The 14651-nt window shown below is 41.5% G+C and overlaps 2 protein-coding genes across 2 annotated transcripts; one reads left to right on the top strand and one right to left on the bottom strand.

The window, feature by feature from the left end:
- Positions 1-2237: 2237 nt before the first annotated feature.
- On the top strand, positions 2238-6971 carry fth1b (ferritin, heavy polypeptide 1b). The gene is given in 6 exon segments (XM_012851988.3): positions 2238-2418; positions 4438-4541; positions 4647-4745; positions 4748-4795; positions 5086-5211; positions 5305-6971. Coding segments are annotated over 5 exon segments (534 nt in total). The 5' UTR covers positions 2238-2418; positions 4438-4439; the 3' UTR covers positions 5464-6971.
- A 1005-nt stretch (positions 6972-7976) lies between these two features.
- Positions 7977-14651, bottom strand: best1 (bestrophin 1). Its single transcript, XM_036148765.1, has 10 exons — positions 14379-14651; positions 13755-14061; positions 11196-11290; positions 10875-11108; positions 10568-10722; positions 10393-10470; positions 10146-10298; positions 9978-10058; positions 9731-9882; positions 7977-9650 (listed from the first exon to the last, which is right to left on the bottom strand). Exons 2-10 carry the CDS (start codon positions 13904-13906, stop codon positions 8564-8566), a joined length of 2187 nt encoding a protein of 728 aa, XP_036004658.1. The 5' UTR covers positions 13907-14061; positions 14379-14651; the 3' UTR covers positions 7977-8563.

Here is a 14651-nt window from a genome sequence, read left to right as displayed (position 1 = left end):
TTTTATTTTATTAAACTGACATCTGTCCACTACACCCATACGTTGGCAACATTCAGCTTGATCTAAAGCAATGTGTTTGAACAATTATATGTTGCAACACCAGGTTAACTCGTTTTTCATCACTTTTCAAATTAGCTTATTAAACTGTTTAACAGATGTCTGTTGCATAAATAATCATATTGCATTTCATAAAAAAGTGCCTGAACTGATTCTTATTCTAGAAGATTATGCAAATCCATTACAATTGTTAAATGGTAACACCCTGCCTTGGAGATAAACCTTAGATGGTGAGAAAGGATCCAAAAATGCTGACCTGGAGACCTGAGTAGCTGCTGGTGTTTAAAACAAAGTTGATACCAAAATCAGATTTGATGCTAAAGACGTGAACAAACACTCAATGGACAGGCAATGTACAAAAGAAACCGGGCTCAAAACGACAAGGTTCAGGGGAAAATATTTGGGGAACATATTAGCAAAACAAAATCTGGTGTGACAAATGAACTGGGACCAGAACAGGAAGGGAAGCAGACTGAACACAGAAGAAAATGAGAAACAAGACAGCAACCAACAAAAACTCAGACCATGACACACCCAGAATAAAACAGCAAAACCCAGAACAGTGCTCATCAACTTTATTTTTCATGTAATTTTATTTAGTCTATAACAATCACTGTCAAGAGTCACAATTGTGGCAAATGTAAATGAGACGACCATCAGTTTGGGCTTTGTGAGCCTACATCTCAATTTACACTGCAAGCAGACCTCAGCCGGCCAGCTTTCTGAATACACAATGCAGTAGTCTTCTTTTTCAGAGTCAGCATCCTGCTCAGTGTGCTTTGTTCCCTTAGTTTTTTTTTTTTATTATTATTATTGTCATGGTTCCAAGTTTGTTGGTTTGTATTGTGTTTTTGTTGTGGGTCTGCTTTCTCTTTACCTTCTTTGCAAGTTCCACAGCTTCCTTTACAGGGGATTCTGTTAGAATGTCCAACCTAAGCTTTCTCTGTTGTGATTTTTTTATTTTATTTTTGTGTGGCCCTGCTTTTGGATGGGGACGGAGATTCTGCAACTTGGTTTAAGCCTTTAAAGTTCATTTTGATGTTAAATAACTAGACCAGGGGTGTCAAACTCATTTCTATATTGGATCACTTTGGCATCAGGAAGTCATTAATAGGGCCGGTTGCACGTGATGATAGATGATCGATAGATGATACTTTTGATTTCATAATTTAATTTCATAGAAGTATAAACAAAAATGCACAGTAACGTAAAAGTAGCACCCTTAGGTCCCGTTTATCTGCAAAAAAGTTGATATTAGGGTGAGTTACCATTTAAACTCATCAGTCTGCATTACTTTTTCTCTTTTTGGACATTTCTGGGTTATTTTAATGTGTTGTGGGAAAACTGACGCCTAGTGGCATGATGCTGTTACTACACACTAAAAAAAAAACAATTTTCGCTACAGTAGGTACAGTTTTAGCTACCTTATACACTGTAAAAATATGTCTCTATTTTATGACATGATATGGCTTTTTGTTCTCTTGAGGACTGGATAAATCGCCTTGACGGGCCAGATTCGGCCCACGGGCCTTGAGTTTGACACCTGAACTAGACAGTAAAATATTCTCCACTCCATTCATTAGGTCGACTTTTATTTATTTGTCAGTTCTTCACAATTGTGGTCAGGAGGGACAGTTGCAACTGTGCCTCGCCTTAACTACCATCTTTAAATGAAAGCTTAAAAACATTAGTTCTGGGCTGTCAGAAGCTGAGAAACTGCTGGTTCAAACTGTATAACTAATAAGTTATTCATACAGACAGTATGGATGCGATCACACAAAAAGTAAGCTAATCATTAAAAAGATAACTTTTTCCCCTTGATTTTCAGTTCCCCCCTGAAGGAATGACGGGGTGTGGCTGTTGTCACCCAGAAAGAAGGAGAGGCTAACTGAGCATGTGCAGCAGGATTCTCATCGGTCTCTGCCACGCGTTGCAACAAGCGCAGGTCTCTGGTTTCAACTGTTGTGTTGCTGCTTTCAGGTCACCTCGGACGAGCGACACGTGGCCTTGTTCGTTGCTTTTATTTTTATTTATTTCTCCCACACGTGGGTTGGCGGCTCTGTCGTTAATTATATGGATGAAATTATACAATTTGTTTCCATCAAATAAAGAGCGGCAGTATAAGACGCACGACGACTGCACTGTGGCTGCTTCCCCACTGTCAGTGAACGCAGCATAAGTGTCAACTCCGCCTCCTGACGTAAATACGCGTTGGGCGGCCGTCTTTGTGGACGGTGACATTTGTGTAACATTCAGGTGGCGTTTTTCTCTGAAGGCCTTAACATTAAAAACATTGAACCGAATCACACGGTCTGTAGTTATCAGTGAAGGGAAGAGAAGAGCGGACATTATTCAAAGCAGGTAAGCGGGAAGCTCCGTCCCTCGGCTAGCTAGTAAAGCGTTAGCTCATGCTGAAGAGACGCACAGAGGATGTTTAGGTCGATAAGGATGCGGTGTTCTCCTTAAAGTCAAATGCATTTAAATGTGCGTTAAAATCTGTGCGACTTTTCAGATTTAATCGTGTTACAAACCTGGTTGCATTATATTGGGATCTATTGACAGGCCAACAAGTAGAGTAGGTGAAGGTTTCATTGTGCGTTTGTGTTTAGCCCCCAGTACTCTGTTACCTCTTAATAAAAATGCACCTTAAATAAACCGTTTTGGGTGCAATCTAATTAGCGCCAGTCCTCCCGTGTGCAATTGATGAAACAAAAACGGCAAAATCCTCAGAGGGCTGATGGAGAACAGTAGAGAACAAAGAGCATCATGGGAGCTGAGGAACATGGCAGACAGGTCAGAGAGACAGGGGAGAACTTTAAAGCAGGCAGGGCCAAGTTATAAAACTATATCTCAAACAGCTCTCCATAACGTTTGAATACGTTATGGAGAGCTGTTCAGTACATAGTCCCAAAATGGTACCTGTATGGCAGAGTGCTGTCCACTATGGCTGCACAATTAATCGCAAATGTATAATCATTGAGGTATCATGGCTCACAATATGCAAATGGAAAAAGAATCGCCTGGAGTGCAATGAGTGCTGGCTAGTTATTTAAGCGCCCTGTGTTCAGGCTCTCAGTGCCCCAAATATGTCTGGACACATTTGTTATTTAGTGCAACATAAAAACCTTGAGGTGGTAAAGTTGACTAGAAACTACAGCTAAGTTGATGCGTTGCCAAAACGTCCCAAGTTGCACAGAGGCAACCTTTTTGTGTTTGAGATGGAAAAGGCAGATGTTTTTTTTTTTTTTTTTAGTAGTTGGATAGACTACTCATGATCATAATTTTTTTTTGGCTGTATTTATCGCAAGCTAAGTCGTCATTGCAACATTTACGAATATTATCGCAACTAATATCATGCAGCTCTACGGTCCATCTTAACTTGTAGGTCAGGCTCGGAGAGTATTAAATGGAGAATCTGCTAAGAGACCCTTGGTAACTCTTGGGGAGCTGCAGAGATCCACAGCTCAGGTGGGAAAATATGTTGACAGTAAGTTGTGTACTCTACAACTCTGGTGTTTGTGTAAGAATCATAAGAACTCCATAAAACATCAGTTTGGAAGTTGGCAGCAAAACAATGGGGATGACACGGCAAGCATGGAAGGAAAGCCTTCAGATGCTGCAAATGACTTGAGCTTAGGGTGGGGGTTCGTCTTCTAGCTGGACAATGATGCCAAACATGCATCCAGAGGTTTCTATCAAAGCATATGCATGCGTCCAAATGTTCTTTTCAAAGTTCAAACTTAAATTTAAAGGAGAATCTGTGGGAAAGACTTTAAAATGGACGTTCTCAGGTTGCTTTCCGTTTAATCTGAGCTTGAGTTAGTTCGCAAAGAAGAGTGGATGAAAGAAATTCATCCCCTAAATGTGCAAAGCCGGCAGAAGTATAATCCGAAAGACGTGCTGTTGTGACGGCAGAGGGAAGTGGTTCTACAAAGCAGACACACCACACTTTTCAGATTTTACATATAAAAAACACTATGGATCCCCTTTTTGTTACCATCATGCTCTAATTTGTGTCGGTCTATTACTGCTTAAAAGCCCAATAGATAACTTGACGGTGATTTAAAAAAAAAAAAAAAAGGGACAATGTTCATGGGATCTAAATACTTTTACACACAGGAAGCCCTTACCGCGACGTAAACAAAATGGTCTGTCTGTCTGTGTGAGATTAGTCTGTGGCTGCGTCACCAGTACTGATAAGTGAACTCCTTTTTTTTTTTCATGTTAATCCCTTAAATATTGGAGGCCATTTAAATTGTGGCATCTCAAAAGGAAGCTCGAACCAATTTGTTCCAATTAGACCCTGGTATGTCATGTCTTAGATTTGACCAGCAGACTCGTGGAAAGCCGTTCTTTTATTCATTGTTGGTCTCTTCGTAGAAATGAGTTCCCAAATCCGACAAAACTTCCATCAGGACTGCGAGGCTGCAATCAACAGGCAGATAAACTTGGAGCTGTATGCCTCCTATGTTTATCTCTCTTTGGTGAGAAACCTTTAAAATCTACTTTTGTATTTGTTTTTGTTTTTTGGTCATTTAGTGGAAAACTTATTGTTTCTTTGTTACTCTTGTCCCTTGGTTTGCTTTCAGGCATACTATTTCGACAGGGATGACAAATCCCTGCCAAATTTTGCCAAGTTCTTCAGGGCACAGTCCAAAGAGGAGCGCGAGCATGCAGAGAAGCTGCAGAGAGTCTGCAGAACCAGCGTGGAGGCCGAATTTTTCTGCAGGACGTCAAGGTATGCGAGGATACATTTATTAATGAATGGAAGTACATTATTGTTGACAGTAGCTGGAGAGCCTTTAGAATGGAAGACGCCAGTGGGTCCACTTCTAAGTGTTGAAACGGGTCTCCTTGTGTGTGTGTGTGTTTTCAAATATTATTTATATATATATATATATATATATATATATATATATATATATATATATATATATATATATATATATATATATATATATATATATATATAATTAATTTATTTTTATTATTATTTTTATGTCTTATCATGAATCATTTGTCCGTTAGAAACCTGATAGAGACGAGTGGGGGAGCGGCCTGGAGGCCCTGGAGTGTGCCTTGCAGCTAGAGAAAAGCGTAAACCAATCCCTGCTGGACCTGCAGAAAATGGCCGCCGAACACAACGATCCTCATGTGAGAAACAACCAAGAAGAACATCCTGTTCTGATGCTGTCCTTGTCATTCTGACCCTTTTGCAATATAAATGCCTTCTGTCTGCCCAAACAGATGTGTGACTTCATAGAAACACACTTCCTGGATGAGCAGGTGAAATCGATCAAACAGCTGGCCGACTGGATCTCAAACCTGCGTCGCATGGGAGCCCCCCAGAACGGGTTGGCCGAGTACCTCTTTGACAAACACACCATGGGAGAGGAAGGCAGTTAGACTCAGTCTTCCTTCTGCAGGCATCCTATGTGTTAATAGATCCCTCAAAATTTCACAGATGTAATCTCATTTACCATTACAGCCATTTATGCGTCCTCCCTCTCTGGCAAGATTTAGATAAATAGGAATGTGGAGTATAGGCTGTGCTGAAGTAACATAAAAAAGGTCCCCTTCACACCGTATTGAGATCACCCTATAGGCTCCAGAATTTGCAAAACCTATTGAATGTCTCTGGATCACAGCAAATGTGGGAAACCTCATTTTAGCGTGGATGCAAGCATTGCCATACTGTTCACTTAGTGGGTTTCCATATAAACATCGGAGGTTTTTGCACCTCCATCAGTTTCAGCCAAACTTTAGACCAGAAAACATTATTCACACTGACAGCTTTTTGACAACACAGGAGGATAGAGTTTAGAGGTTCTCTATACAAAACCCAGTGGACCGTTGTGTGTGTGTGTGCCACTGTGTAATTATTTTCACCTGCCATATTCGGTGGTGCTTTCTGATGATCACTGGGCTATTCCCACTGAGGCTCTGAAGTCTCAATTTGCTTTTAAGAGGGTTGCTGTGTTTTTTGTAATAACAATTCAGAAACCCTTTTTATAAACTCCTCCTCACCCCCTCTGCCCTGCTTTAAGTGCAACACCATGGCTACCCTTGGACAACAAAGCAAATCCAATCTGGATGTGAACTGCAGTGTGACGAGCTTAACTCGTTCAGTGAGCTCCCTGTCTATATGAGACGTTTATTTGCTTCTTAACAGCAGGGGGCCTTACTCTATAAGGAGCAGTGTGCGTAACAAACCCTATGGGCAAAAGTTTTGTGCACCATGCAGTTTTTTTTGTTGTTGTTTTTTTTTACTCTGGTCACCAAGCCATAAAGCGTTGGAGCATACCTCGTGGATAAGCTGCCACCGCTGTTACCAGGCCCTTTCCTGCAGCCTCTATAAATAATATACTGCCACCAGGATCTCGGATTGTTTTTTTATTTTTTTTATTTATTAATGCTAAGCTGCATGATGCACGATGGGGACCGCTCATATTCTGGCTGACTGTTTGGGTTTGTGGTGTGATCTTAGTCTGGTGTGAAAGGGAACTCACTGAAAGATATGCTTCCTTTCCTGCTGTGAAATAGTTTTGCGTCTCTTGATGTAACCAGTGGGGCAATGCTTTCTTTCTATAGCATGAAGGCTTTAAACCTGCACTTAGAAGTGAGAAGATTATGTAATTTAAAATCTTAGAAACAAAGCCATAAACAACAAACTCCTGATATTTAATCCGCTCGATATACATATCAGAAATACTAATGATTTGTGTCTATCCATTATTGAAAAACATTGGGTTAAGGTTAAGTAAGTTCCTTTCTTTGGTCATTTTCTCCACAACTTTCAAAGTTGAATTATTGTCGCTGTTCTTTTATAACCGTTTTAATTATTATTTGTGAATATATGTTGTATGTATGAAAATTGTGTTTTACAAAAATAAAGCAATAATATGCAAATCATTTATGGGGCTTATTTTTATTTAAATAAACAATGATAAAAGTTTCATAGCATATGTAATTTGACAGAACATAGATAGAAACAACATTAAGGATCTGGATGAACAGTTAAGCTTTTTGTTGCTCGATTTTACAGCAAATGTAAGCTTTTGACATTTCTCATTGACGCAGTGTCAGTTCAGTCATTAAAAGGGATTTTCGCATAAGATGTAGGCCAATTCTGAGGTAACTCAGGAAGTAGGGTTTAACACGTAAGGGTTTAATAGGTGTAAGTCTGTTGACTAAAGCAGCCGCACAGTTTAAAAACAATGGGTTGCACATTTAGATTTCATATATGAGATGTGATAAGGCGCTTTGATGTTCACTATGACTGATCGGTGGCCTTAAAAACATCTCTTGACAACAACATACTTATTCAACATCTGTCAAATTGTCTTACAAAAAGCTAATACCGTCATTCCATGATGTGTCATCACTTTATGCACTGCTCAAAGAAATTAAAGGAACACTTTAAAAAAAAATAATGCTGAACACCTGGATCGTCTGAGATGCAATTTAGTGCCGTCAGTCGGAGCTAACCCTGATGTCCCAGAGTTGTTCTATTGGGTTTAGGTCAGAGGAGCTGCCTGCATACTCTTTCCACTCGAGGCCAGGTATTATCATGCACCAGGAAGCCTGGGACCCACTGCATCAAAGAAAGGGCCTAACAACGGGTGTAAGGATTTCATCCTTTATCCTGTACGGGCCGATGCGTTCCTCCATGGATATTACTCCCAAAACCAACACTCACACTGCAAAAACGGATCTAAAAATAAGTAAAATGTTCTTAAATTTAGTGTATTTGTCCTTGATTTGAGCAGGTAAATAAGATTTTTTGCCAATGGAGTGAGTATTTTGACCCCTAAAATAAGATAATTAGACATCCAGCACTTGAAATAAGATGATGGAGATAAGTTGTTCCCATTTTAAGTGCAAAAATCTTATTCCATTGGCAAATCATCTTATTCTCTGGGCTAATAACACTTCATGGTGCTAGGCAGTGAGCTCAGGTCTTTCTAATGGTTGGGTCAGAGACATTCACACCAGAGGCCTGATGGCTGGCTTTGTAGGGCTCTGGCAGTACTCATCCTGCTCCTCCTTGCACAAAGGAGAACATACCGATCATGCTGTTAGGTTCAGGACCTCTAATAACCCTGTCCAGCTCTCCTTGAGTAACTACTGCCTCCTGGAGTCTCCTTCATGCTCTTGAGGGAGACACAGCAAATTTTCTGGCAATGGCATGTGTTGAAGTTGAAGTTGGACTGCCTGTGCAACCTCTGTAGGGTCCAGGTAAAGCCTCATGCTACCAGTCGTGACATTGACCCTGGTCAAATGCAAAACTACTGAAAAACTGTTGTAAATTTCATCATCACTAAAACAGCCGACACTGATTCACAACATCCTCTTGTACAGAACTGACCAGATCAATATCACAGAAGATTAACTAACTTGATATTATAAAAAAGTGATCCTTTGATTTTTTTTTGAGCAGTGTATATTTCAGTCCAGATTCATTGATTGAGCACATTTCCAGAATTTAATATATAATGACGTCAAATTAGTTAGTCTTTTCCTCAGTCCTGCTCCCTTTCTCTTCCTTATTCATCCCACCGTCCACCAGAACTCCCAGCAGGTCCCCCTCAGCCAATGAGATTCCCGAATCATTGGCTGAGTTTTGCTGACTCACTTCTTGTGATGGCGCAGACGCAGGAGCTGTGTTCATGTTGGTGCTCGGCCCGCCATTGGTGCCCCCGCTGCTCGTCCGCGGGTTTGATGTGAAGTTCCCATGGTTACTAAAACCACTGTGGCTTGTTCCATTGCAAAGACTTCCTGTTGTGCCAGCGCTGTTGGTGCTTGTTGCATTAATGCTGCCGGAGCTGCTGCCGGGATTACCAGGATTTGGTACCGCTGCGTGAGAGGGGGGAGTGAATGAGAACGCCCTTTCACCTCCGTCTCCTGTAGCCCGAGCACTTGGGGGTCCTGGCTGGCTGTCGGCGGTTGGGAGTGTTTCTAAAGTGAGGCGAGGGGGATGAGGGCGCCGGGACAGGAGGCCGTGTCCTGGTCGGAGTTTGGATATTGGACAGAGTTCCGGTGCTGGGTCGGGGAAGGAGAACGCTGGGCCACTGTGCGAATCCCCCTCCCCACTCATCCAGGGCAGTGCAGAAGATGGTGGCGGTGGGAGATGGCTGGGCGTGTCAGGAGCCAGTAACTGGGAGCCCACCGCCGGAGGGGCCATTGAGCTGCAGCTGCGATCCCACTCGTTTTGGGTGCGCCGGGCATGCCGAGGGCGAGGCGCTGCAGGGGGCACACAGTGAATGGGTGTTTGGGGGCAGCTGTAAAATCCCGGTCTGTCATACATGGGCACAGTGGAGAAGGCGTAGTCTGGATCCCGCTCCTGGTTCAAAGGGTGGCGGCCTTGATTAGGGGTCGATGGCGCTTCCGGGTGCAAGTAAAGAGGGAACCGGCTCAGCGGTGCTCCAGGACGGCGGCGCAGCAGAGGGACCCGGGACGAGCGAGGAAAGTTTGGGGACTGGACGCCCAAAAGACGACCTAACCCTCCAAGTAGTGGGGTGGTGTAGTTGGCTTCTTCATTTTCTTTGATCTGCTCCAGGTTTGACTGAAACTCCATCTCGTCCTTGGGAACACTGGCGAGCATCAAGTTCATGATTACCCAGATGTAAAGCCTTCATTGACTGTTTTCCAGGAAATAAACACAAACGCTTACCTGATATCCAGCGCTGAGCCCATGAAGGAGGGTTTACGATGTTCAGCACTGGCCGGAGTGTAGGGAGGCTGGGGCTCCGAGTCATTCCAGTACATGTCCCTCTCAACCAGTGGCAGGTTGTCGTACATCTCATCCACGGACAACAGAGAGACCTGAGACACAATGAAAACCACCAGAATTAAAAAAAGACAGTTCCTATATATTAGATTTAAAATACAGCAGGGAAACATTTGGACTGAATCAGAACCTGCAGGTTTCGGTCAACAAGCCAGTTTGTTTCAAAGTCATCATCGTCTTCACCAAAAGGATTAATGAGTTGTTCAGCCACCTGAGAACATCAACACAAAACACCGCTCCAATAAAAGCTAAAAGTAAGAAAGGGAGAAGCGATAGTAATATTTTAGCTGTGTCTCACCTTCAGCCAGCCAACATAGAAAAAAAACTGCAGAAGAGTAAAAACTGGCAGGTAGAAATCCACATCATGACCCGGATATCCCTGAGCCGGATCCAAGAACTGTCGGCCAATCAGACAAGCCAGGAAGAAGCTGTAGACTGCAATTGTTGCCACCTAATTCAAAGACATCAGTCATGTGTTTAACTGAGTATTTACATGCACTATAGCTGTCATTGAAACCCCATTATAGAAAACCACTCCCACCTACCTGGGTGTAGACGAGAGGGAGGCTAATCCAGTCGTAACCGTACAACTTCATGCACTTCGCCCTCAGACTGTTAAGCTCCTGAATGGAGAAAAACAAAGAAAAGGTCCGGCAAAAAATAAACGATGCCAGAAGAATGCCTCTCTGGCCTGCAGATTGATGTCACATGGAGACCTACGGTGAGAATGGCGGTAAGGGCCACGTCATTGTTGATGCGCCCCTCAGTCCGTGCTCTCAGAGCCAAGTTGACGAACCATGTGCAAGGCACCCAGAACTTGTTATGGGGGGACGGTAGATCTTCCAGGTGTCTCAGTTCCTCTGAGGTCATCAAACCTGAGAGAAAGAAGCACATGTTTGTTGTCTCTGTGTCCTTAGTTAGGAACAAAGGTCTATCTCCAAGTTTCTTTCAAGACGTTTGGATGCAAAACATGCTGGCTGTCTCAGGCCAGTAATGAATTTCTTAGGGTTTTGTTATCATGCCCTACCTGCTTGCATCAAATGCTCAGTGGTTGGAAACCTCTTGTAGACAGCAGTACTAACAGAGCGGTAGATCAGAACTCCTGAGAGGTTGACGTAGCGCATCAGGGTTCTTCGGGTCAGCCTGGCGGTCTCGTCGGTCCCACGGACATGGCCTCCTACTAGTGCTGCCAAACGGTCCGGCCAGGGCAAGTTCTCAAATTGGCCCCACCAACGGGAGACAACCAGAGTCACGTAGAAGCCTGGGTTCGAAAGAAATCACTTGAAAGTTGATTTTGATCAATGTTTCAAGAATCTGAGTGTGAGTTAAAACCAGCAAACCAACTCACCCAGCACAAACGACACAGGGATGAGTTCTGCATAGCGGTCACAGTATATCGACAGCTTCTCAAACAGCCTCTTCTGCTCGCTGCTTAACAGAAACCTGGTAGAGGGGGAAAAATCTAAGGTAAGTTTACTCATAAGCAATGAGGGATTTGATGTCCTCCAAGTTACAAACTCACTTTAATCTCTCACTTTTCTAAACCCTTGCAGGGTCTTGGTCTACCTCCAGCAGAGAGTATGCCAGTCCATCACAGGGTAATACAGAGACAGACAGGACACACCAGTATGCATGCACTCATAACTGCTTGGGAAAATTTGGAGAGACCAGTCACATAAACATGGACAGTTTTGGACTGTAGGAGAAAGCCCCCTGTTGACAGAATCCACCAATGCAAAATGGGAACATGCTAAGTCCACATAGAAAGGCTGTGGCTAGGATTTGAACCCATAACTATTTTGGTGTCTTTCCAAATCTAATTGAAGTTTCCCATCAGAGGTTCTCAATTTGTGTGCGGAAACTCTCATAAAGGGCTTACTGCTTCTGTCGCCCATAATTTACCTTTGAAATGCCAATGAATTTACTCAAGTCTGTGAAACAAAAGTGGCCACCAACAAGCTCTATATATTTATCTATGTTTTACTAAATTCATATTCCCCCTAGTTTGTGTCAGAAGAGTTTTAAAAAAATAGCCAAACTCTCTCTTTACGGCCAAAGTTTGAGCAAAAATGGTGTGTTGTCTCATCATCCATAAATAATAAAACCATTACCTGCCCTTGAATGTTCAGGACAACCTTTTAACCAGCTTATGATAAAACTGACCATTGGGACTCAGGAAGGATATTCATTTAATTTAGGTTCACGTCTCAAGACCAAATCTGACCTTAGATTTGAAAGAAATGTTCACCAGCAAGCCCCTCAAAATATTCCTGACTGTGTTTTACTACAAATGTTGCCTGAGTGCCTGTGAAAATGTGTCAAAGTACAGTCCTGCGAAACAGCATTTGCCTAGATAAAGATTTCTTCTCATTGCATTTTTGTCACTTGTACATTTCTGATCATCAAACTAATGTTGTTGATATCAGACAAAGACAACATGAACAAAAGCAAAATAATAATAATAATAATAATAATAATAATAATAATAATAATAATAATAATAATAATAATAATAATAATAATAATTTCTTAAGGGAAAAAAAGCTGTCCAAACCATCCTGGTCCTTTATATAAAAAAACAATTACTCCCTAAACGTTCTGCCTGATCAGTCTTTTACATTGTTATAACAGAGTTTGTCACTCTTCTGTGGCAGACTGTTTAAATTTAGACGCGTTGCTGAGTTTGTGACCACAGACGGTTTAAGGTCATGCCAAAGCATCTCATTCTGACTCTGAGGCTGAGACAACATCTCAACCCAGACTGTGACTTGGCCACTCCAAAACCTATGTTTAGTTTGAGTAGCTCATTATTGTATGGTGTCCTTTTTCTAAAATGCTGTGTTTACAGCAGATGTAATGGCTCTTTGCATTTCAGAGTTCAAGAGGTAAGAGTTCAATTTCAGCACCCCTAGAGACTCTAAGTACACAACAAAATGTATTTAAGGGCTAAAAACAATATATTTTTTCATGATATGTCTCCTTTAAATAGTTATTGATTTGCTACACCAAAAGAGAGATTTAGTTTTTATCTGAAGGCCTGTTTAACAACTGTGGTTGTTAAACTCCAACTGTGGTTGTTAAACAGCTTCAACTTGTAGTTGGTATTTTATCTTCTACAATTTTATCTTCTTGGTTGTCTTATCTAGTTTAATTTTTCTTATGGCTGACCATTGCTGCATATTTCCAGAAGTCCACATCTGATTGGCTGATCAGCAGTCCGTTATTACAACAAAGAACTAGGCTGCAAGCCTTTTCTTTAGCTTTCAGAGAGCAGCCTATGAAAACTTTGATAGAAGTCAAACCTCTAATGAGCTTAAATAATATTTTGAGAATGGATTTCTTATTCAGAAAACTTTCCATTTCCTGTGTAGAAGTAGATTATAGAATTAGTGCTTGTGTTTGTTTTTTTTGTTGCTTTAAAGGAATTAAACGGTGTGCTTAATAGTCAGTACAATCCTTGATTACATGTATTATATTCATGATCATTCATTCTGAGAAACATAAAGCATCTCCTTTGCTTCATTAATTGTATGATGCATGATGTAATGAATTCATCCTTCAGAGGAAATTTTGATACATTATGTAATAAACTGATTGATAATAATAGTGCTGATTACTTAAATACATTATTCTCTTTTAAAGTAGCACATCTACACTACTTATCTTTTAAAACAGCTAAGCCTGTTTCTAACATGAATAAAAAACAATTACTGCTTTTAATGTGACAGGAAAACTCCTGTTTTTCTTAGATTCTTAAAATCATTTTATATGCAACTCCTCGGTTAAATTGCAGTAAAGCAGTTTTCTTGTCCTTCTCCTTATATATTTGATAACCAAGCATCAAACATCATTATTAGAGCTTTTATTTGCTTAGTTAGAATGATCAGCATCCTCTGCCTGCGTTTACCTGTAAACCACGCTGAAGAAGCAGTAGAGCACAGAGAAGATGATGAGCTCTCTGTACAGCAGTTTATAGATGCTGCCTTTCCATCGCAGGAGCAGGTGGAAAAATGTCCCCAAACCTGCATCAGCAACTCTTCGAGAGTATGTCACTGTCATTGCTGCTGCTGCTGCTGCTGCCTCTGGACCAATCCGTAGACAGTCTGCAGTTGAACATGAAAGGCACCAGTGTAGCTGCTTTGGTTCTTTGGGCTTCGCCTGACTTCAGCTTCAATGTTCGGCTTGGACCTCATAAGGCCAACCTGGAAACATACCTACAAAAATGAACAGAGAGTTTAGTTTTATAATATATATATATATATATATATATATATATATATATATATATATATATATATATATATATATATATGCCAGTTTAATTATTCTAGAAGCATACCAGCATAATGAGCTGACACGCAGCACATCGCTCTCATTTAAAATCTATTTTACTTTGTCCGGCTCTCATTAAATAGTGATTTTATGTCATGCTTTTCATATTCAATTGATAAAATGCACCACAAAGGCAATATTTAAAGTCAACCTTTTAAAATGTTACTATTTATCTCTCGGAACCAATTGACGCACTCACCGGTAAAAACCAAAACACCTAGCCATCCTACTCGCTGTTGCTGTGAGATGTGGGACGGCGGAGCCCAGGGCCAATGCTGGAAATGGGAAAGAAGGAAAGGAAAAAGTATGCAAGGCTCTCCCACACCTCCGGTCACTTGACGTGTTAATCTGTCTCAGCAACAAAGCTGCATTGTGAGGCCAGATTCAGTTAATCTGAGCAAATCTGTGCACCGCAGAGCTGCCACCAATGGACGTGAATGGGGAGTGCTCAGATTTGACTTTGAAGACCAAA

Source organism: Fundulus heteroclitus, chromosome 2 (assembly GCF_011125445.2).
Source record: "Fundulus heteroclitus isolate FHET01 chromosome 2, MU-UCD_Fhet_4.1, whole genome shotgun sequence".
NCBI lineage: Eukaryota > Metazoa > Chordata > Actinopteri > Cyprinodontiformes > Fundulidae > Fundulus > Fundulus heteroclitus.
This window is presented reverse-complemented; position numbering and strand designations above follow the sequence as displayed.

Excerpts from the sequence above, each read along its gene's own strand:
- best1 (XM_036148765.1), bottom strand. The coding sequence starts at position 13,906 with ATGACAGTGACATACTCTCGAAGAGTTGCTGATGCAGGTTTGGGGACA. Across the intron at positions 10,471-10,567 it reads CCCTTACCGCCATTCTCACC|GAGCTTAACAGTCTGAGGGC; the intron begins GTAGGTCTCCAT and ends TTCTCCATTCAG. Across the intron at positions 10,059-10,145 it reads TCTATGTTGGCTGGCTGAAG|GTGGCTGAACAACTCATTAA; the intron begins GTGAGACACAGC and ends TGATGTTCTCAG.